Genomic DNA, 23,418 nt, shown 5'->3' on the forward strand with positions numbered 1-23,418 from the left:
TTTAATAAATTAGCTGTTTTCTGTTTGTTTTTGTTTAATTTCCAGAAATTATTTTTATTGAAAACCTTAATTAAGGTGTAATGATTTTAACATGCAGTTGAAAAGGAATATGTCCATAGTCAATAAGTGAATTATATTTATTGTCATTTATTACATTTATTCATTACATTTATTGTTAATTTATTGCATTCATTTTTTTATTTATTCATTAATTGTGTGCCATTTGCTTGACTTCAATCTGTATTGGTTTGAACTACATTTCCCATCCACCCCTGCGGCCCCTCCCCTCGCATACCTCTGGTTTGTGCTCACGCTGCTCTGCGGGGATCCTGCACAGCTCAAGTTGCCCCAACAGCAGCAGCACGGCCCAAAAGTTTCTTTACAGGAATGGGAAAGTTTGAGAGGCTCGCTTTTTCTTTACTTAGCTTATCTACGACCCACAGAGCCATAAGGGATTGGATATAAGGAACTACCGCGCGGATGAAACAACATTTAGGATTTTAACAGGGTGATTCCGCACTTTGTCTTGGTTGTGCTCTTATCTGAAGAAATAACTCTAGAGCGGTGTTCTGTGTGCCAGAAACAATGTGTTCCTCTACGCAGCCTCGCAGTTTTGCAAGGTTTGCCGTGGTTTTTCTACTGTTTTTGAGGCTGGAGCATGGATCTGGGGCCAACACAAGGACGTGCCCCCCTCCCTGCGCGTGTTTCGGGGAGCTTGTGGACTGCGGTCGGTTGAAAAGAGGCCGAATTCCAGCAAAGATCCCGGAATGGACAGTTCAACTGTGAGTCTGTTTTAAGAGCTTCCATGTGTGGTATCGCTGCCATAATCACATAATGTATTTGCTTGTTGACACTTCTGAGCGCTTCTTCAGTTACTTGGTTCAGTTTTTGCGTCTTAGGCGAAGCTGGAATGAGGCACAGAAACCACGTTAGAAATATGATATTGTCAAATAAATCACTGAATTGGATTCAAATGGATCTTCATTTTGCTATACGTATGGATCATTTAATTATCTTTTTATTTTATTGTCAAATTAAACTTTTGCATCAACGCTGAAGATATTTAATACTTATTTTAACGTGTAAGAGGCTTTATTTATTAACTTGTTCTTAAATATGCCATTCATATGAAGAAACCTCCATTAAGGACGCATTATCTATTGATTACACATTCATTTCCAAATGTCACTGCCATTAAACAACTTTGCAAGATTGCATTTGATTTTAAACGAATCCCTCAAAATACTTAATGCACTGTGTTCTGATTATGCTTGTAGTAATTACAGTAGTAGTAGTAGTAGTAGTAGTATTGATTCAATCAGCAGTCTTATACACCCATTACGATTTTTTCTTTATTTTATCAGTGTGATTATATCTATATATTCTTAATTTGCAACAATCACTGTGCTTTAGTATTCAGTCTCTAGTTTTAATTTTCTCTTAGCCCTAGGCCTTCAAAACTATTAGATGTAGTTTGTGGGTGGTGTTTAACTGTTTACTGAAGTCAGATCTCCATTACTTTGCTGTTTCTCTACTGGTTCCACAAGGTAAGAGAGAGGTTGAGCTCAGTATAAAAGCCTGTTGGACTTGCAACACCATTTGCTTTAATGGCGTGTTCCTTTCTGTTTTCTACTTTGCAGATAATTAATCTCACTGGATTTTCATTGGCCCACATTAGGCTGGAGTACTTGGTTTTTATTGTCCAGTGTGAGGCTATAACTCTTGATTCAGTGCCTGGTTGAAGCTGTTGCACTGTTGCTGAATTCAGTTTTTCTCTTGCTAAATTGTGCTGCTCTGGAAACTTGAAGTTGCCAAAGAAAACAAACCCAGCCTGAGCCTCATAACCAAGGCCTGGTCTTCCAAAGAAAGAAAGAAAAAAAAAAGTTCCATACGGGAGAAAAATTCTTTTCACTCTGGCATGCTAAATTTACGAGTGGCTCTCCAGCACATCTTAAACCCCTTAAACCACCCGAGCCTTTTGTTTTCCAGCACCCCATTATTTCTGCTGAATTAGCAACACCAGAGCCAGCAATGGTACTGATTAAGGAGGAGCGTGTAGGATTAGTTTGGAGCAAACTTGCAGAAAGGAAAGGGGGATGGAGAAAGTAGGAAGAAGAAAGAGAACAGAGCTTGAAGAAGTGGGATTAAGCCATGCTTATCAGAGAGGTTTTTGGAGGTGGGGGGCTAAAGTTTAAGCTTTAAATTTTTTTCTAGCTAATGAGCTTCAACAATTTATATATATATTTTATATATACATAGGCCAAAAAAGGCCCAATTATATATATATATATATATATATATATATATATATATATATATATAATATAAAAATAACATTTTTAGAAAATAATGTTAGGAATAGGACTAGGTTTAATCAGGTTTTTGGCTAACTTGAACTAAGGGATTCTCGTGCTCTTAATTGTAACAAATATGTGAATTAAAGATTAAATAAATAATTACCCTTCCACAAACAGAAATACTTTGGTCATATAAACATAATTTTTATTGTTTTTTTTTTTTTTGTTGTTGTTTGTTTGTTTGTTTTTGTATTTTTTATTTGTGAAAATAACAGGAATAATATTTGTTAGCATTATAGCTATTTTTAATGTATGTTAGTAACTTTGCTGTGTAAACTGATGTCTGTTGTAGTAGGCTAATAACTACCTGTTTTTAATTACTGGGACAATCCCAATTGTTGTCATATAATAAAAAAGATATACACTACTTTTTATCACATAAATCTTAGTGTTTGGCTTTCTTACTTTTTGTTTAGCTAACTTGTTGTCAGTTTAGCAACTTACCTCCCTATTACTTTTCACCATGAGAAGTACTTTCTGTAAGTTTGAATAGTTTCTGAAACTTAAATCTGCTGCTTTGCAGCATTGCTTGAACATTAATGATGGCTCTTAAAGGTTAAAGAGTAGCCCATTCATTCACTTTTCAGTGACTGATAAGGAAACTGTTCTTCACATTTTCACCAGAGCAGCAAATACAGGCTGAAGCCTGAACGCAGCTCTACGCATTATCTTGCTCCACTCAGAGCCCGCTTTGTGAGGGAAATGGAAGTGTAGGGGCTACTCAGTTTATCTAGGGAGTATGATAGGACACCTTTCTCATATGGCTTCCAGTGCTGGAGCTACAACAGCAACAACAACACATAGCTGCACGCCTGGAAAGAAAAAGAGGAGGAAGGGAGGGGGCGTTAGCTTAAGCGAGGCAAGTAAAACTCTGCTTGAGTGGTTCATGAAACTTTCCACCAAAGAACAAAAACAGACCCTAGAAAATTCAGCAGGGGTGTCTCAGGCGTATGAAAGGCGTCCCTCTCGCTTTTCCCGGCATTGTGAATACATTACCAGTTGTTAGGTTCTCCCCCCTCCTCCCAAAACTCCTTGATGGATTCCAGATGAGGGAGGTAAAAGGGGGGAGGAGGGGAGGTGTAAAAAGAAAAGTGTCTGGCACCACAGCGCTGCTCCTGCGCAGCAGCGCAATAACTCCATCTCTTTATGGCGCATGAGACTCTGCCTGCCAGACTTTTTGAGCTGGTTTTCAGGCTAATTTTTATTTTTTTTAAACAGGCTGCAGACACAAGAGTCTCACCCCCAGTGAGCTGCAGCCAAAGTTGCTCCAGACAAGTTCGAGGCCAGGCTCTGTGGAGTTAAAGCCAGGCTCGGATCCAAAGCAGGCTCAGACAAACCAAAACACAGAGCAGACCTAAATGAGCATTGTTCAAGTCTTTAACAGACAATAAGCAATGTTTGCTTCTAGGGTACAAACAGCTTGGTAGTTTACAAATAAGAAGTTTCCAATGTGCAACACTTCAGCAGAGCTCTGGATGTAAGGGGTTTTTGAGGTCTTGTACATTGCCAATTATCAATGAAAATACAAGTTTTGATACAGCTACATTAGTTTAAAGATTTAAAACTTTTACATTTTTATTATAACTTCAGTACTTATAAATTATAAGTGCTGAAGTCATAATAAAAATGTGACTGATACAAGTCCAAACACCAGAGAAAGACATCTAAAGTTATGTTGACTTCTCTCTTCAGGTTTTGGTCTCCATTTAGTACAAAAAAACCCCTTTCTCCTTAATAACTTTTAAGCTTGTCTGTTTTGGCATTGCTTCGCTACTGAGGTCTGGATGTGAATTGAGCTATTTTGGCACGGGCCTTCTCTTCTGTGTTACAAAGGAGGGATGAAAAGATACAACCAGGCCTTTAACTTTAAAGCCTTTTTAGGGGGAGGGGGCTCAAATGAGAGGCAGTTTGTTTGAGGACTTTGTCAGTTGCTTTCAGATGTTTGGACACTTGAAGCTCGTATCAGCTCAGTCTGACACGGGCTTTGATATAGTTCAAAAAGACAATTGTTTGAAACACTGGCTCTGGACTTCTTTTTTTTTTTTTTTTTTTTTTTAAGTATGTCAGCAATAAATCTTGTCCCTACTTACTTGTCTTACCATTTCATTTTATTTATTCATCATAAGCCATGCAAAATATTGGCACAGTAACAAAGAATTTGTATGCAATAATCATTGTGCTGACCCAAATAGAAGATTGGAGAATTTGAGAAAAATGTATATACGTTTTTGTTCAGATTTATTTTTTTCTTTCACAGGGACCTGAGCCATAACAAGCTGTCAGCACTTGACCTGAATTTGTTTTCCAGACTACAAAACCTTAGAGAAATGTAAGTATGCTTGTTACTCTTAATGCATTCTCCAGTGCATACAAGTTTTTCTGTTCTTATTGCCCTATGTGCCATTAATTATTTTTGATCTGTCTGCTTCTCATCAAACAAAGAAAACTGAATCACAATGAATTGGAGGAAATACCAGACATCGGTCCCTGTTCTTCAAACATTACAACATTAATTCTGTAAGTAAAACTTTAATTGTTAAACTTTTCTGGATTCTCACCTCAGGTTGGTGTGAAGGGGAATCCTCCACCACAAATGTCATTGCTGGTTAAAGTAGTGTTCTGGAAGGTAGCTCCTCCTCTTCATCCATTTGACTGAACTGATTCCCAGGCGGAGCAGTCAGAGACATGGCGGGCAGTCCCAGACGGGGCAAGTGTTCGAAGACAAACGTCATCAGCAGAGATGGAAATATTTTGATTGGTGGCTTTCCCTGCTGTTGCCGTATTTTTAATCTGGAGGCAGTGACGCAATGCTGACAAGGCAGAAAAATCTGTTTAGTTAAAATGAGCAAAATCCAAATTCTGTGATATTTATTTGATTTTATTTAGATCTCTCGACATAAGCATTTACTTTGGCATTCTATAGGACTTGAAAATAAATGTTGGTCCCCTTAAAGTTAATTTAATGCCACTTTTTAATAGCAACATACTTAATTTTACTTGTCAATTTGACTTGACTCATATTTCATCTTCTTCAGACTTCAACCAAGTGATCCCGTGGCATATTGTTTTTGCAGTTTGTGCTTTTAGAACAACATTAGACATTAGTGTTTAAAACCTCAACAATTTAATTTGCTCTCTGTGGCATGTCCCTCTATCCAGTCTGAATTAACTTAGAAAGAATGTGCCCATCTCACAGCTATATGAGACATATTCCTCATCAAGCCTCAACTTGAAGGATTGCAGCAGCCGCAGGGTACACAGTCTTCAGTCAATCAACAATTTGTCTGCCGGTTTAGCACAGGAGTCGTACCTCCAGCTACAGGTTTTCTCTTGGCAGAGAAACATGAACTGAACTACTTGATTTTATTTCACAAAAACTCTTCTCACTGAAAAGGCTGTATTTTTCCACACAGTTTGGGAGTGGGGGTTTGTTTGAGTATTGTATACTTTGCTTGCTTATGTTTTAATTATTACATTTGGTTAAGCTAACTTTGTGCCATCCATGTTAGCCCACTATACTCCACATACTGCACTTTTTGCATTGTATTATTAATAACTTAGTAACTTTAGTTTCTAGAAGATTTGAAATTTCACGCAATCCAAAGGGTTTTGCATCACAGCCAATGCTAATAATGTTAGCTACATCCTTTTCCATAGTTGAAGTTAGCTATCAATTAGCCAGGAATTTCTATGATATCTGTGTATTTTAACAATTAAATATTTTCATGCAGCTGTAATTATTGGGATTCTTGTAAATACATGAGGAAATGATGGTGACTGTGAGTAAGCATTATTAATTATACAAATACTTTTTTGTAGCCCTGTTATGTTATAGTTTTAAACTATGAATGGGTTACCCAATTAATAACCTATAGCCAATATGAAACAACCCGGTAAGATCACACATGGCAAAGTAACACACTCTTTGTAGTCTATTTTTGTAACAGTTATAGTTTTACTACAGGAAACACCATCTGCATTGTAGAAAAACTGTGGTCAGATTGTCTTGATGTGGTCTGCTTAAACTACATGCTTAGCTGGAGTTTTAAGTAACTATTTAAGCTAATAGCTTTCAGTTAGCAAGTTACATTTTATCATGCTAACACTAACACTCCAAAAATGGCTCATGTTGCTGTCAGTCATGACTTTTTTTGGTTTTTCTCTTGTTTTTTGCCAACAAATACGTTTTTAAACCCAAAATAGGTTACAATATGTATGACTACACAATGTACATTATATAACAATTAATAGCCTCAAGCTAGTAGGCTTATTATGCTAGTTGTATGAGTGGCTAATATTGCTGTAAATCATAAGTTTTATTTTGCCAATAGATCTTAAAAAATTTTGTGATCTTTAATCTTTCAAAATATTTTTATTCCCTTTTAACCCATCACTTTTTGTATTTATAATTAAATATAAAATGTTAATATTTCCCTAAATGTGTCAAACCTGGAGAAATCACACTAAGAATCCCTCACTATTGATAGCTTGTAAAGTCAGTGTAAGAGTATGATTAATATAAATATTTTAAATCCCTTAAAATATTGATAACTTGTAAAGTCAGTGTAAGAGTATAATTAATATAAATATTTGAAATTCATGAAGAAAAAAAACATAAAAAAAACTATTATACTTTCTTGTGCCTACTATCTTTATTAGCTGCTGTGCTCTTTCCTCAGACTTAAGCACAGTCATTTTTTTTCTTCTTCTTCTATTTTTTCCACTCCAGTGGAACATTTTTCCAGAATTTCTCTCCCTCCTTCAGTTTCTCCAAGCTGGGAGAGTTGTAAAGAAAAAAAAGACCTCAGGGTATCAAATACCACTTATTCAAACAGCCAGTCAGACATAGCGGCAGCTCTCGCCGACTTCTTTGACCTCGCAGCTCAGAGTAAAAACAAGCGGCAATAACTCTGCAGCTGGTAGTAATTGAGTCGTGATCATCTTAATTAATTGAACAATTTCCTAGGAATTTATGGAGGGGGTAAACTCCACCACCACTAAATCCCTCTGCCTGTGTTCAAGGAGGGTTCAACAAATGACCAAAGAGATTCCAGGTTTGATTAGGTATAAGGAGGTAAAGCTCTTGGTATTTCAGTGGAAATAGGAGACATGTTGAAGATGAGAACTGGAAGCCAAAACAGGGGCAATAACAGTAATATTCCATGGCATTTTCATAACAAATGTGTGATAAAGACTCAAGACAACACCGTTGCTAATAAAATCTTCCATTGTCTATTTGGTTGCTTTTAAGGAACCTTGTTGATATTTAGTCTGTATATAAATCTTAAAACTACTCCCTTTTTCTTCTCTAAAATTCAGTTATTAGATTTATCCTTCATGTCCGAGTTCAACGCCAATTTTCAGTGATGGCTTTATTGACCAATTGTTGCAGCTCAAGATTCAACTTTATGACAGTTACTTTCTGCAGGACCAGCAGTTTTGTTAAGATGATAAGCCCCTTGGGTGAGAAATGTGAAGAGTTAAATATTGCATCTAAACAGTGAATGCAGCACTGGTTTTCATTACAGGCACCACAACAGGGAGAAAGGGAGTCATCAGATTGCATCTAAAAATTGTTCTTTTTCCAATAGGAAATACCACACAGACACAAAGCTCAAACACCATAAGCAAGACCATTATATGAAAAAAATCTACTTTCCATTGGGAGAGACTGTTCCAAACCCTTTAAAATACAAGTAAACGTTTTAATCCAAAAAAATGAAAGTGTATGTATACAAAAAATATTGATGGAAGTTGAAGTAAAAAAAATTCTGTGGAACTGAAAGGAGAGTACTGGTAGGTATGAGCTTGAGTGAAACCCAATCATGTTGGTGTGATAATAGGTGTGGTCAGGTAAGATAAATCTGGAAATAAGAGAAAAAGAAAGAAATAACCTTTGATGCACACACACTCAATCTACATGGTAGGCATCAAACATGGTTGGGCTTCCATCTGCACAACAGTGCTGCTGCAGTGTCTGAGTGCTAAGTTCAGATTTCAACAATGCTGAAGATGCCTCAGGCTGTTATTGACACATGGTTGTCCTTTCACTTCCACAAACAGCTGGAAAGCCCTGCAGCCACACTCATAATTGGGACCATAATCACATCAAATTGGATGAACAAATTTGAAGTGTGTACAATTAAAGTGTACAATGCTGTCTCTGTTTAGGGAGCAGACTCACTGAGTCGTGTGCAGATGTGTGTTACTACAACTGTCTGGGCATGCCGTCACACTGTGTTAAAAATTTTACTTATTAGTTTAGGGGGCATAATTCATTTGGCAAAATAAGTAATTAGATTATAGAGTGATTATTTGGAGACATCTCTGTTATCCTCTGATACCATCTAGCAGCTGCATCCGAGGGTCTATCTTATTGTAAATAGTTCACTGAGCCCCTTTTGCCTGTTTGTGGCTCTACTTTCCCGTTGATAAAAAGGGGAAAAACTAGTTTTTGTCTCACTAGGCATCCCTCCTTCTCTCAGCAACCAGTCAGGAGAACATGTAAACTGAGATACAGGTGGTGCGCTGCACTTTTGTTTGGGACCTTAGGGCTGTGGTGCATGGAGAGCCCTCTGCAAATCGAACAAAAGGGCTGCTTGTGCCATTTTTATTGTAGAGATTGAGCTAATGTTGGTTTTTTTTTACAGTGGCCCCTTATTCTTAAGTTACTACACACCAGAATACTTCTGTATGTGTTTGAGCATTAGTAATATTTCAGAACAAGTGTGAGCCATTGTGTGTGGATATTTTTTTTTTTTTTAATGAAAAAAGACATGAAGCCAGTGGCATGCTGGCCACACTTCCCTCCTACACCAATGATACACCAGACCAATTTCTCTCAACCCATAAGCATAGTGTGGTGCACCGTAGCTCAACCCAAACCTTTCACACATCTTTGCTCTTCGATGACCAGTGCATCTTCCTTTCTGGTGGAGTGCCTGTTTTGCCTGTTTAAATAAACACCTCGGGCATATTAGGGTGCATGGAAACAACTTTAATTGCATCTTAAAACAACATGATTCACCAGCTGTTTCCGGTCTAAGCCTGCAAACACTGTTGTAACTGACCATTGCGTTCCCAGATATAATTGATGTTCTTCTTTCTTTTTTTTTTTTTTTTTATAGTTGATATTCACCATTGCCATTGTTGTTTTTTTTGTTTTGTTTTGTTTTTTTTTGTTTTGTTTTGAATTACTACCACCAGGAATGTAGCCTATAAAGCCATCCTCCAGAGCCTAGTTTTGAGCTTCATATTTAACAGTGTGTCTGATTCATATTTGTTTTTGCTGTTTTGTAGAGGATCTCTTCAAATTTGTTTCTGTAGTGAATGAAAACTTGATCAATCTTAGCATGAAGTCCATAGAACAAGTGAAAGGATTCACAGCAGCTTAGTGCGCTCTTATGGTTCTAGAAGTAACTGCAGCACAATGCATCCAGATTTTTAAGAGAGAAGAAAATGTCCTACCTGAAGTCTAGTTCAAATTTTGATTAGCCTGTGATGCATGTCACACATTAGCAACGTTCCAACATTCAAATTTAAACCTCAGTTATAAATCTGTCCAGAAACTTTTAGATCAGCAGCTCCCAACCTGGGGTCCACCAAGCATGGTTTCAATACGGGACCGGCAGGGGACCACAGCTTTTTGGTAGTTGCATGAGGGGGGTCCTTAAGGAAAATAGGTTGGAAACCACTGTTTTAGATTTTCCTTTATTTTTCACTTTTTGCTCGTTGCTGCTGCAGCAATAAAGAAAACCTTAACACTGGTCAGCAAGGTGTAGCTGGAGGCGGGACCATAGCTGTAGCTGAATACTGAAAAACAAGGCTTGTAGTCTGGTGCGTTCCCCCCACCACCACCACCACCACCACCACCACCACTCTCTCTCTGCAGCCGAATCTCATACACAAAGAGAGCACTGTACACACTCTGTTTATAACTAAGCAGTCCCTGCACTGCAATTTAGGAGGCGTGCAGCTCAGGAAATTGCTGGCCTCTGCCGAGGCATGCTTTCACTGAGGGAATGGTATTCATCAGCCAAGTAATTGGTGGGTTACTTTTTTAAATACCTTGTTGGTAATTACCTTATAAACAAAATAACACATCACTAAACCTGAAGGTTGTTTTGTGTGACAAGCAGTGACATTAATCATATTGAACAATTTATTAGCTTTTATAAAATATGCATCAGGAAAAAAACTTGACAGAGTTTCATGTTGGGTGGTAAGTTTCAGCTTTACAAGCATGTGAGAGTTTGTCATTTTTTTCATACCACAGCCTAATTTGGGGACTTGGCTGTTTGTATATCTGGGAACATGAAACTGTTGTGCACCACTAGTCAAATATCCAGTATTTTTGTAATTTATTGGAGCAATGGTGTCTGTATTTTCAGAGCAAACAACAAGATCACCAGGATCTCTGAGGAACAGCTCAGACCCTTCCCCACACTCGAAACACTCGACCTAAGCAACAACAACATTGTGGAAATAAAGGCCAACTCCATCCCCACTCTGCCCCTCAAGAACTTGTGAGTGCTATGATTTCCTTTTGTGTCTGATGGAAAGGTTTTTTAGGGGAAAACTGCACCACAGACCTTTTGTAATGCATCTTTTTTTTACGACTTCAGCCAACAGAAACTTCAGATTTTAAACAAATGTTATTCTAAAATCTCCATTCAGGTTCCTGAACAACAACCGTATCTCATTGCTGGAGACTGGCTGCTTCACCAACCTGTCTAACACGCTGCAGGTTCTTCGGCTCACCCGCAACCGAATCTCCACCATTCCTTCTAAAATCTTCCAGCTGCCAAACCTCCAGCATCTGTAAGCTCTATATTTCATGCTTCATTTATGAACCGATGCATTTTTATTTTTGGAAATGTGAAACTGAATTATAGTGCAGATAAAGGGAGGGAGGGCTCACCTTGTTTGTAGAGAGCTGATGTCCTATTCACACTTTGATGGGATCTGCTTTTTCAGAGAGTTGAGCAGAAACCGGGTTCGTCGGGTGGAGGGCCTGACGTTCCATGGTCTGCACGCTCTTCGCTCCCTGAAGATGCAGAGGAACGGTCTCAGCCGCTTGATGGATGGAGCTTTCTGGGGCCTCAGCAACATGGAAGTTCTGTAAGTGAATTTTGCAAATCATGTACATTATGTTTTTTTTTCTTCCAAATATGACAAAATGCATAAAGTGTTGCTTTGTTTGTTTTGACTGCAGGCAGCTGGACTACAACAACCTGACGGAGGTGAGTAAGAGCTGGCTGTATGGCCTGCTGACTCTGCAGCAGCTCCATCTCGGACACAATGCCATCAGCAGGATCGAACCTGACGCCTGGGAATTCTGCCAGAAACTCAGCGAGCTGTGAGTCCACCTTTTTTTTTTTCTCGTTTTCTTTTCTTTTCCCCTCCCTCTGCCTAAACCCTCTTTACTCAGCATGCTCACCCCAACCACCTCCCTCACCTCCATTTATTCCCTCCTCACTTTCCATTCACACTCTGAACTCCCAACACTTCTCTGTGTTGCTTTCTCCTCCTCTTTGGCACTACCTCCTGCCCTTCCTCACACTCCAGTTCCTACCGTCGCCAATCCCCACCCACCCACACACACATACACACACAGAAAGACAAAGCACAGTCTCTTATGCACTGCCAGTCAGTGCCAACATTAAAGCTCTGCCAAAATATTACACACCTCTGCCTCTTTTTTGCTTTAATGTCACTTGAGCCAAAACATTGGTCCATGGAAGTCCTACTCTTTTCCCCAATATTGTATAATAAGTTACACTTTCTTACATTTGAAAAACCTGTAAACATCAAGGATTTCTCAACCCATCAACACATCTTCCTGGAAACAGATTGAATTTCCTTTGATGTGGCTGTTGTTTACAGCCGCGGCCAGCTCAGTGTTTGTCATGTTTGTCTGGAGTATTTCACAGAAAGATTTTTTTTTTTTTTTTGTCTGCTCGCCTTCTTCCCCCCACTCTTATCACATGAACCTGAAAGTAAACAAACTGCCTGTGGGCCATGAATATGTCCAGATATCTGATTTGTTTTCATCTGAGTTTACATTAAATAAAAATAGCCAGGTGTTCTGAATTGTTTCCAGTGTTTCCTAAAACCAGGCTGTGGTGTGCATGAATAACATTTAACTGCTCAAATATGAAATGAAAAACAAGGGACTCTGGACTTTTTGGAATGATTTTAAAAGTCTCCATCTATAGTTTTTTAATTTTCTTTAATGTTATTCTGCATCTGTTTTGCAGCAACTTGTCATCCAATCATCTGTCCAGGCTGGAGGAATCCAGCTTTGCTGGTCTCAGCCTGCTGGACGAGCTCCATATTGGAAACAATCGTGTGAGCTTTATCGCAGACGGAGCATTTCGTGGCCTTTCCAGTCTGCAGATGCTGTAAGTTATGATTGACATTTTACTACAGAATAGTTTTCTTTTTTTCCTGCTGTTACAAATCCAAACATCTATTTGTGGTCACTTTTAAAATTAAGGATGGGCAAAGGTCTTGGTTACCCAGGTCTTAGCTAAAGTTTATAAACTCTAACCTTAAGATTTAATATACTTAATATAACTGTAGCAAACAATAGTTAGACATTCAAAATTTATTAAAAGTTGAACAACACGCTTTGTGTGAGGCTTAAAGAGGAAAAGCTTTGTGTTGTTAGTTTTTCATTGAAAACAGTAACATTAAGAACATGTAAAAGCCCTGATGCTCTCTAAAAACCCAACCTCTCCACCAGTCCTCTGCCTGAGTGCAAATGCTGCCTGTTTTGGGGATGTGAAACAGATTACTGTGTTGAGGTGTCTCTGCACACATTGGGGGGGGGGGGGGGGAGAAAAAACTCAGTGAGGCATAACCACGACCTCAACAACCCCCCGCTGTCCAACCCCCATTCCCACATCCACTCCCTCCACCCCCCTTTTTTTCCCACAGAAAGGCTCAGTAACATTTCCCGTGGTTAGAACCTTTTAACTGGAACCAAATGTGAGCTGTGCTGTTGAGGTCACTGTAGGGCAGGTGTGCACCTAGGTGGACATGGATTGCTTCAGGGCGTAAACCGCCCCTCTGACACAGACACACAAATACACATACTCACACCCTTTCTCAATTTCAATCAGCCATAGCCAAGCATGTCGAGGAAGAAAATAACTGAAAGCATTAGAGCAACTGACAGATCAAAGGAGAACATTTCTCTGGGAAATTCTTGGCTTTTAGTAATGTTGGTGGACTTTTCTTTCTGTAGACAGACAACATAAATGCCTACATATTTTTCCAGGAGTCGCACTTAAGTTAAGATTGCCACACAATTAAAGAAAAAAAATACAGACCAATTTCTGTGGCCACAAACTCAATATTAATATAAATTATAAAGATGATACTCATGTAACTAAATGTAGTATTTGGAGGAAGTTTATTATTTCATTTAAGAAATTGATCAAAGACAGAATATTTTATATTAAGCAGTAAATGTACCGCTGCTAAGTCCCTCTGCTTGGTGTGCTAACCTAATCAACTCACAAAGCTAATAATGACTCACTTTAGTATGATCACGAGCCCAAATAATTTCATATAAAATAATGAATTAATTAACATCTATCCTATTTATATAGATTTTTTAATTAAATGCAAAAAAACAAACTCCTGGTAAATAGTATTTACCATGTCACATTTCTTCTTCAACTACTTCCTTATTAGCAAGCTAGCAATAACTTTGGTTCTATTAGCCATGCTAATGGGCAGCTAGCATAGCTAACAGAAGTATAACTATGGTGTAAATGACAGTGTTCTGTGTCTGGTAGCTCATCATTGTGAGGCCTAATTTGTGTGTTTTAACCAACTGTAATTCCAGTATTCACAAATATGTTCTCAGTAAATGCTTAAGTTAAGTTAAGGTTAAGTTTAAACTTGCAAGCATTTTGTCCTGTTAGCTCCATGCCTATTTAATCATAGGCATCTACTGAAAGGCATCCAAAGAAATGCTGTGGGTGGAGCATTGTGGTGGGAGATCACCAAAATTCAGGACTTGTCTGAAATATTTAAAATGTTCTTGACAAATAAAACCAATGGATTCTGTTTAATGTCACACATTCAAGTAATAAAATCCTTCATGTATTTAAAGGTGGAGACCGTTGATGTCTGTCACATACATAATTACAATGTATGCTAAGTATATTTGTACCCTCAAATGAGGTTTGAAATGTAGCACAAAAGCTGTATAACAGTTCTTCCTTGTAAAAACCTTTTTTCTTCTGAATCACACAAAAAAAACATCACTTTAAGTTTCACAAAGTCTAGGAAGTTACTTCCTGTTAAGGCGCAGAGTCACTTGGAATTTAATTTTGATGTTTCAGGCATTTTCCCTCACACGAAATGCAAAGCCACATAAAGTTTTATAAGCATCGCAAGCTTAGTTGTGTTCTGGGTGTGGATTTTTTTACAATGTGGTCTATCTTTGTTTCCTTTAAAAGGGATCTCCAGAATAATGAAATCTCCTGGACAATTGAAGACATGAATGGGCCTTTCTCTGCTTTGGACAAGCTGAAAAAACTGTGAGTTTGTGATGCGTCTGCTTAAATGTGTGACCTAAGAAAATGCAAACCAAACAGCGTTGCTGACTTTGTTATTTTTCTCCCAGGTTTTTGCAGGGGAACCAGATCCGCTCTATGACCAAAAAGTCTTTCTCAGGTCTGGACGCGCTGCAGCACCTGTGAGTTGACTTCACTGATTGTTTCCAAAAGTCCAGGCTGTAAACTTAGCAGGCTGAATCACATAAGACATAGAGGGTGTTTGTTAGAGCCCTGCACCCAAATGGTCCTCTTCCATTTCTCTCCTTTGATGTGGAGTCAAGAAAAAACTCTGCCATTAGTATCTTTACATGTCTGCCAAACTATATCGATCACCAACTCGAGTGGAGACGACTCTGTGTGCACACAAATGTGTGGTATGATTGTGCAACAGCTGCATTTGATTCTAATTAGAGTTTTTTCCCAGCCATTGCCAGAGCTCAAAGCAGCCCAGAGCTGGGCCTCTTTTGATTAACACAGCAAACTGCTGCCCAAAGTTTTATTGTTCTGGGGCCCAGACCTTTTTTCTTCTTGTCTTGTGATTGAAGTCATTGAAGCCGTTACTTCACACAGCTGATGCTCACAAACAGCCAAAAAAAAAAAGAAAAAAAATCTGCAAGGATTGTATCATTCTTAATGTCTTCTGTCTTTTTCTCCACAGAGATTTGAGCAATAACGCCATCATGTCTATCCAAGCAAACGCCTTCTCACAGATGAAGAACCTACAGGAGCTGTAAGTGTGGTCATGTTTAAGCTCAGCTCTGGTGTTTTTGTAGGACAGAACACCAGGTGAAAGTCATTATGTTGCACAGGGAAAGTCAGCACCACACAGAGCTTACTTCAGGGTTAATAACAAGCTAACAGTTTCAGTCTTTCTCCATTATGGAATAGTTTCCTATAACTTTTTTTTCTCCATCTTTAAAACTAATTTTTTGCTCTGTTTAAACCTCCATCTATAGATTCTGCTGTTGTCTGCATATAAGCTATTGTTTACCTCAGTGAAGTAAGTGACAAAATATAAATATCTTATATCTTGCAGGCATCTCAACACCTCCAGCCTCCTGTGTGACTGCCAGCTGAAGTGGCTTCCTAGCTGGGTGGCACAGCAAACCTTCCTGTACTGCGTCAATGCCAGCTGCGCCCACCCGCAGATACTGAAGGGCAGGAGTGTGTTTGCTGTCAGCCAGGAGGAGTTTGTGTGTGGTGAGTGATGCATTCACTTGGCTTAAATTCTTGACACACATGTGCCATAACATCTCAGAGACAGACATTTACTCAGGGCAGGTTTTCCATTTGCAAACTGACCTAGATTGTTAAGTATTTTCCTCTCAGAGTCCTGGACAAGCAAATGAGTTTCATGAGGGAACATTATGAAAAAGGAACAAAGTCATTAATTTTTTTTCCCTTTTACAGCTTTTTCTGCACTAAGTTTGGGAGATTTAAACCGTCATGTTGACATTTTTTTATGACAAACCCTTTTTGTTATTCACCCAGATGACTTCCCAAAGCCTCAGATCACTGTGCAGCCAGAGACCCAGTCAGCCCTCAAAGGCTCCAACGTGACATTCGTGTGTTCTGCTGCAAGCTCCAGCGACTCACCCATGACTTTTGACTGGAAGAAAGACAATGAGGTTCTGAACGATGCAGAAATCCATAACCAAGCTCTTTTACGGGTGAAAGAAGGTGCAGGAGGTGAGACAGGAGTAACAGAGTATACAACCACATTGCGACTGCGTAACGTGGAGTTCTCCAGCGAGGGGAGGTATCAGTGTGTCATCTCCAATCACTTTGGCTCATCTTATTCCACCAAGGCTAGGCTCACTGTCAACAGTAAGTTTGGAATGAGAGGAACCATTTCCACTTGTCTCACAAGCCACTTTAAATTCTCAGAATTTAAAATCTTTTGTCCATTTGCTAGTGCTCCCCTCCTTCACCAAGATGCCGATGGATCTGAGTATCCGCACTGGAGCGATGGCTAGACTGGAATGTGCTGCTGTTGGTCACCCTTCCCCTCAGATTGCCTGGCAAAAAGATGGAGGCACCGACTTTCCTGCCGCCCGTGAACGTCGCATGCATGTCATGCCTGAGGATGACGTCTTTTTCATAGTGGACGTCAAGACTGAGGACATCGGTGTTTATAGCTGCACGGCTCAGAACACAGCTGGAGCTATTTCTGCAAATGCTACACTTACTGTTCTTGGTAAGAAAGTCGCATATACCTCCATGGTCACTTTGACTTTCTTAGGTTATTGTCACTCAAACCTGCTTCACTTTGGTTTTTCTAACAGAAACACCATCCTTCTTGCGTCCGCTCATCGATCGCACTGTTGCCATGGGTGAGACTGCAGTCCTCCAGTGCATTGCTGGTGGCAGCCCTGCTCCAAGACTGAACTGGACCAAGGACGATGGTCCATTGGTGGTAACTGAGCGTCACTTCTTCGCAGCTGCCAACCAACTCCTAATTATTGTTGATGCCGCAAAGGCAGATGCAGGAAAGTACACTTGTGAGATGTCCAATGCACTGGGCACGGAGAGGGGCAACATTCAGCTGGCAGTTATTCCAAATACCAACTGCGACTCTGTAGTCCAGGGGGGTGTAGGGATCGGCATCGCAAGCGGATCTGGATCAGACGATGATAGATGGACAACAGTGGGCATTGTCATCATAGCAGTGGTTTGCTGTGTGGTTGGTACTTCTCTAATCTGGGTGGTCATCATCTACCACACCCGTCGACGGAATGAAGACTGCAGTGTCACCAACACAGGTTGGCTTTTTGAGAGTTCTTCCTTTGTTTTGCTAATTATCAGATGGATTTCTTTGATCCATTAACTGTTAAAAAGAAAGTGTTATAAAAGCTATTGTCATTGTGCTCTAGATGAGACCAACCTCCCTGCAGATATCCCCAGCTACCTGTCCTCCCAGGGCACATTGGCTGACCGACAGGATGGTTATATCCCATCTGAGAGCGGTAGTAGCCATCAGTACATGACATCATCAATTAGTGGCTTCTATCTGCAGCCTAAAGACATGAACGGTAAAGACCTGCCCTTTCTTCTTTCTTTTCGAAGACGAATCTGCACTTTTCCTTTATCTATCCTGTATTTTTACTCTGCTAGGTCTTTGTCAACTAGACACAGGAAGTGAAGCAGACATGGAAGCAGCCATTGATCCATTGCTCTTCCATTATCAAGGTCCAATAGGCTCACTGCTTCGTCAAGAAAATATGTACTCCAATGACCCATCTGAGGTCTTCACAGGTCTGTAAAAGTCTCCTCCTTGACTCAGAAAAAATATTATGAGGTTCCTAATAATAACCCCAAACTTTGTCGCTTTTTCATTTTCAGGTTGTTCCATCGACCAAAGACAGATCTGCGTTGACTCCTACGGCGGCAGCCTAACCAACTCCAAAAGGAAGGACTACTTCCTGTCAGAGCATTTTGACCTCTGCTCTTCCACCGCCCTATTGCAGCTTCCAAATGCCAGTCTGCATTATGACCCTTCCCACCTGCAGAGCGACTGCCAACTTTCCACGGACGATTTAGATGTGGTTGACTACGGGAGACCCCATGAGTGCATCTCCCCTTGCAACACCTTCATGGGTATGTCTTTAGTTACTTTATCCAATTTGAAGGTTATTGCCCATACTCTCCTCTAACTGTGGTATGTTTACTCTCTTACTCTTATGTTTCTTTCGCAGGAACATTTGGGAAAGCTCCATGGAGGCCTCAGCAGGATCTTTACCCAGGATTTAGTCCACCATCAGTGACGTATAATGGAATAACTCTGCATGAGAATCCTTATGTGACTCCAGATGCTGATTCAGACAGTGAGGACAGTGGTGTCAACAGGAATTTGTCTTCACAGAAGAGCAACCGTGTCTATGAACAGCCCTTTGACAGCTGTAGGACGGATCCCATCTCACCACGCAGAGTGAGCACTTAGCTAAGTGACTGAGCTCCTGTCTGCTCTCAATTTCATAAAAAGGATGACCAAAAAATGTTTCTACCTCACTGAATGGACACGTTTTGCAATAAAGGACTTCTGTAATGTGCAACAAGTGAATGTATAAGACAATTTAATGCTCCTGCAGAAATTAAGAGGAGCATAATAGTCGCTTTTGCTGATAAAGAGTCAGTTAAATAACAGATGAATATATATATATATATATATATATATATATATATATATATATATATATATATATATATATAATAATGTAAAGATTATTATATTTTGTAAATTGTATATAAACAGATTTCATTATTTTTGCTTACATTTTTGTATGTTTTGTTTTGCAGCCCTGTCCATTTATTTGAGCTTTCAATGAAGCAATGTTTTGCACATATGTAAACAATAAAAAGAATAAAGAAAACATCTAAACTTGTGCTGTTACTTCACTTAAATGCTATTAGTCTTCAGTAATGTTCTTGGCTTTAGCAAGCAGGAGTTGTGTTACAGATTTCGGAGCTATTTTACACGTGTTAAGGGTTTAAACACTGGTCCTTTAGTACAGAACCACAGACCTCCAAGGAAGGCACAAGTCTGTCATCAGTTAGGCCCCCCCACTTAGAAATAGAGGATGTCTAACGGTTTAGGATCAAAAGTCTGGTTCTTGAAAGGACAGGGTAAAAACTTTGTATTTGTGGATGAGGTGGAGTGCTATGGACCAATCAGCATTCTAGGCTGGAGGCTACAGGCATGTTTTAAGTGTGATGATAGCCAAAAACAGCAGCACCCAAATAGTACCCATAAGTGCAGCTATAACGTCAGTTATATCATACATACATACATACAGTAGTAATTTTATGAAGCAGCTGGATTCTGGATTTGTGAGAGAACACAGCTTGCATGGTTTTTGGCTATCCATGTGTGGCTGAAACAGAAAGGTTATCGAGTATACCCCAAAGCATCCCTAAGTCCAAAGGGAAATTTATTTTTCAAGAGCTAGTTTGTGGTGCTAGGAAACAGCACATCCAGGCCCTCCGAAATTCACCTGACAGCTTACTCTGCACCAACTTTGAATGTCATTCTTGTATGTGGTGCTCTATTGAAGGTGGCATCCTGTGGCTTCTTTAGGCTGAGCATGAACTCCAGGACTCAATGCTCTGCCACCAGATGAGCTCCTTCTAGTCCTGGCTCCATAGGGTGCTCCACTTTCCCTTTTCCAGTCAAGGTGACTCTGGCATTACTCCATCAAGGTGTCTGAATCACTTTTAGTCTGACCTCTAATGAGACCAGTGTGCTGTGAAAGACCCTACCAAGGGCTACCATTACAACACAGTTCTCAGGATCATTTAGATTTTTAAACCCCTGTACCCCATTAAGGTGGACATTTTATACAGAAGTAGTTGCATTATGCACTGCAGGAACTATGGGATTTATTTTCCAGGCATCTGGGATGTAGGGTCATTCCCTTCCTTTGTAAAGAATTAGTAAGATAAAATCTCTCCTATTTAGTGCAGTAATTAGATGGTATCTTCCTGAATATGCCTTGTTATTTCAAAATATTAACTTTTTAGAACTTATTCCCTCTGCAGCTCATCAAGGAAACAGTCAGTACAGACAAAAAGAAAAGTATTTGAAAAGTATAAAAAGTTTCTAAGATTGCCACTGAGAGTTACAAATATTAGTGCTGAGACCACTGTCAATAATAATTCTATTAATAAAGGTTCCTGTAATTAAATACAACTTAAAGTGATTACATGTAATTTATGCTAAACCCAGAAATTGCTGTTGGAAAAGAATGGCACAATATGTCTTATCCCAATCTAGACTCTCTGTTTGCTGGATGACTCATGCCCCTCCCTGGTCCCCCAGCCCTTCTCGCTGGTGGTTTGTTGTTTCAGGCCTCTCCTCTTCAACATGAGGGAAAAAGGTGTGCTTGTGCAGCAAGCTAGCTGTTGAAACTTGCACTTGGATTTTGTCTTGCGGCTCTGTGGCTGCCACAATGGAGCTGTGTTTATGAAATGGCAGATTGACTATGGTGGTGCCAGTTTGGAGGGGATTTAATCTTCTATTCAAGTTGTTTCAGTGTGCACCGAAGAGAAAAGCAGTGAAACTTATTTCCTAACACCCTAAGAATTCTTCCACGCTGTGTATATGGAAATGCTGATGATAAGTTTCCTTTAACATAATCTGCTATTTCTCTCCCATCCTTCTGGCTGACTAATGTTTAAGTACACCTGGCTGTTGGTTACATAGTTTGTATGCCTTTACCCAAGTTTAAAAGAATGAGGGGGGTGTCTTGCATGCCTTGCCAGTTCTTCAAGGAGGCTGCGATTAAGACAAGATGGTGGAGCCACACACATCCAAACACCTGGGAAACAGCTGCTGTGCTGCTGAGGCATTGTTCAAGGTCCAGTCCGTTCTTGTCTCAGTACTTTATGTCAATTCAGAAAGTAGATCTAAAAAACCTCTTTACAATGGTACAGTGGAATTCACAAGTGATCAATGATCAACTCAAAGGTTTTAGATTACACTTTTTGTTGAGGGCATTGTTGTGATTTTCACAGACGTGACAGACTGTATTGTTTAGAAATCAATTTCCATACCTAGTCAGTTGTATATGAGGGATTGGTGATGTATTTAAGATATGCATAAACAGATGTCAGACCACAAAAAAAAAACAAAGTTTGATGTGCCTGTGGTTGGGGGAGTATAAGGAAGGCTAAATTAAGTGAGGATGTACTTTTTGCAGTACACTGATCAGAAGTAAGCAGGTATATGTTGGCCACCAGTGAATTTCTTTCTAATATCATTCAACAAGCCTAGAAGTCTATACCCAAACCACATATTTCCTAAACCTAACCAGTGGATGAAATTCCTAAGCCTAACAAACAGCTAATGAAAACGATGGAAAGCAAATGACAGAAAACAGGGAAACAAGAAAATTAAATATTATTTGTATAAGTTGATGTGGAATTTCAGTGTCATGTTTATGGGTCCTATGACCGATACCAACCCACTCTGGTGATTCCAGTGTTTACTGTCAATGTAGTATTATTATTATTACGGCAACTGGTGTATCCAGAATCCATAATCAATACCAAAGGATGAAATAGATCTTAGAAGCTGGATGACTGTCAACCCACCCCTTCACACCTGGACTTTGTTGACTCATAAAGTTGTGTCCAAAATCACTCTTTAATGGTATTTTCTCTAATAAATATAAGTCCCTGTTGTTTGATCTTCTGATGAATCTTAGTCCATACTAAATACTGTATGTTCTTAGCTTTGAAATATAACACCATCATCACTTGATGATTGTCTGCTGTTAACTGATGGGTAGGAAGTGCAGATCTGATTTGTATGGTGTAAAGGACAGCTGTTCTCTGTGGCTTTCATTTCTAAAGACTTGCCATTACTTTCAGTTATTTAATACACACATCTTACAGGAATTTCAATGTACAGCAAAGGAAAATCTGTAGCTGATAACATGCGTAATTTCATGGCAAAATTGCTTCAAGGTTGAGTTGAATACTTCACATTGAGGACTGTCAACAGTATAAAAGGACCTCTGTGGTGGTGGTGGTGGTGGTGGTGGGGGGATTGTCTAGGGGGGGGGATTGTCTAACTGCCTTGCTTAAGGTCATTTACCAGCAACTGTGAGACAAAGTTTATCCCTTTTGTCTGGGCCAGTGGATTCAAACTTTCTTGTTAACAATGTGTCTTGGCCTTCTGAAAGGCGAGGCTTACTCTTTACTAAACTATGCATGCTACAATCAAACGTGTGGATGTAATTCCCCTCACAATGGTTTATTTACTTCTTTAGGAAAGTCTTTGAAATGGCTGCAACTAAAAAACTATTTGTGGCCTAACAAGCAAATGTGGCGTAGAGGGTTTCCACTTCTAAAAAGTATTCTGGATCCAGGAGTCTGTGCTCAGCAGCACCCTTTGCATTCCAAGCCTCGGGGGGAGGGAGATTGCAGAATAATTTCCTCTCTTTGATTTTGTGTCCAGAGAAATGAGACAGGAAGTTGACTATTCCTGTGGACCACCAAGGACTGAGAAACGAGTAATAGTACCTTCTAACCCTGGTCTCAGATCTGAGTCTGATCTCTATTTTCTGACCCTGCTGTGTTCAAATTAGCAATCAGACACTGATCTAGGGTCAGCTCCTCAGGCCATCTCTGCTCTCTACCCCAGTGTCTGAGTCGAGTGAATTTAGCATGCCACAATCTTATCTCATTTCCAGACACTCTGAATTTTGTAGCTAATTTGCTTTCATTACTGCCAGATGTGGTGACATGCAGATAGATGCTTATTATATTAAACAGCTACAGGCGGCTCACAGATTTTATTATTGCTCTGTTATGAACCTATGGAGATCTGGGGGACTGGTGTACATGCTTTTTCAGGTCTGGAACAGAAACTTTATAAATGAGCTGACTCTTGCTTTTTTTGTATTGCAAGATCACACTCCGGGTCTCACTTCTCAGATGTTGACAGGTAGCTCCAACAATAGTTCTCTTGTGTTGCCTTTACAGAT

The 23,418-nt window shown here is 39.6% G+C and overlaps 1 protein-coding gene across 1 annotated transcript; it reads left to right on the forward strand.

Annotated features, from left to right (window-relative positions):
* Positions 1-317: 317 nt before the first annotated feature.
* On the forward strand, positions 318-19,096 carry lrig3 (leucine-rich repeats and immunoglobulin-like domains 3). Its single transcript, XM_041977647.1, has 19 exons — positions 318-782; positions 4,615-4,686; positions 4,800-4,874; positions 10,748-10,882; positions 11,034-11,177; positions 11,334-11,477; positions 11,572-11,715; positions 12,617-12,760; positions 14,834-14,914; positions 15,001-15,072; positions 15,591-15,662; positions 15,969-16,132; positions 16,424-16,759; positions 16,848-17,129; positions 17,218-17,694; positions 17,806-17,964; positions 18,047-18,187; positions 18,275-18,529; positions 18,628-19,096. Exons 1-19 carry the CDS (start codon positions 586-588, stop codon positions 18,870-18,872), a joined length of 3,339 nt encoding a protein of 1,112 aa, XP_041833581.1. The 5' UTR covers positions 318-585; the 3' UTR covers positions 18,873-19,096.
* Positions 19,097-23,418: the final 4,322 nt, after the last annotated feature.

Source organism: Melanotaenia boesemani, chromosome 23 (genome assembly GCF_017639745.1).
Source record: "Melanotaenia boesemani isolate fMelBoe1 chromosome 23, fMelBoe1.pri, whole genome shotgun sequence".
Taxonomy (NCBI): domain Eukaryota; kingdom Metazoa; phylum Chordata; class Actinopteri; order Atheriniformes; family Melanotaeniidae; genus Melanotaenia; species Melanotaenia boesemani.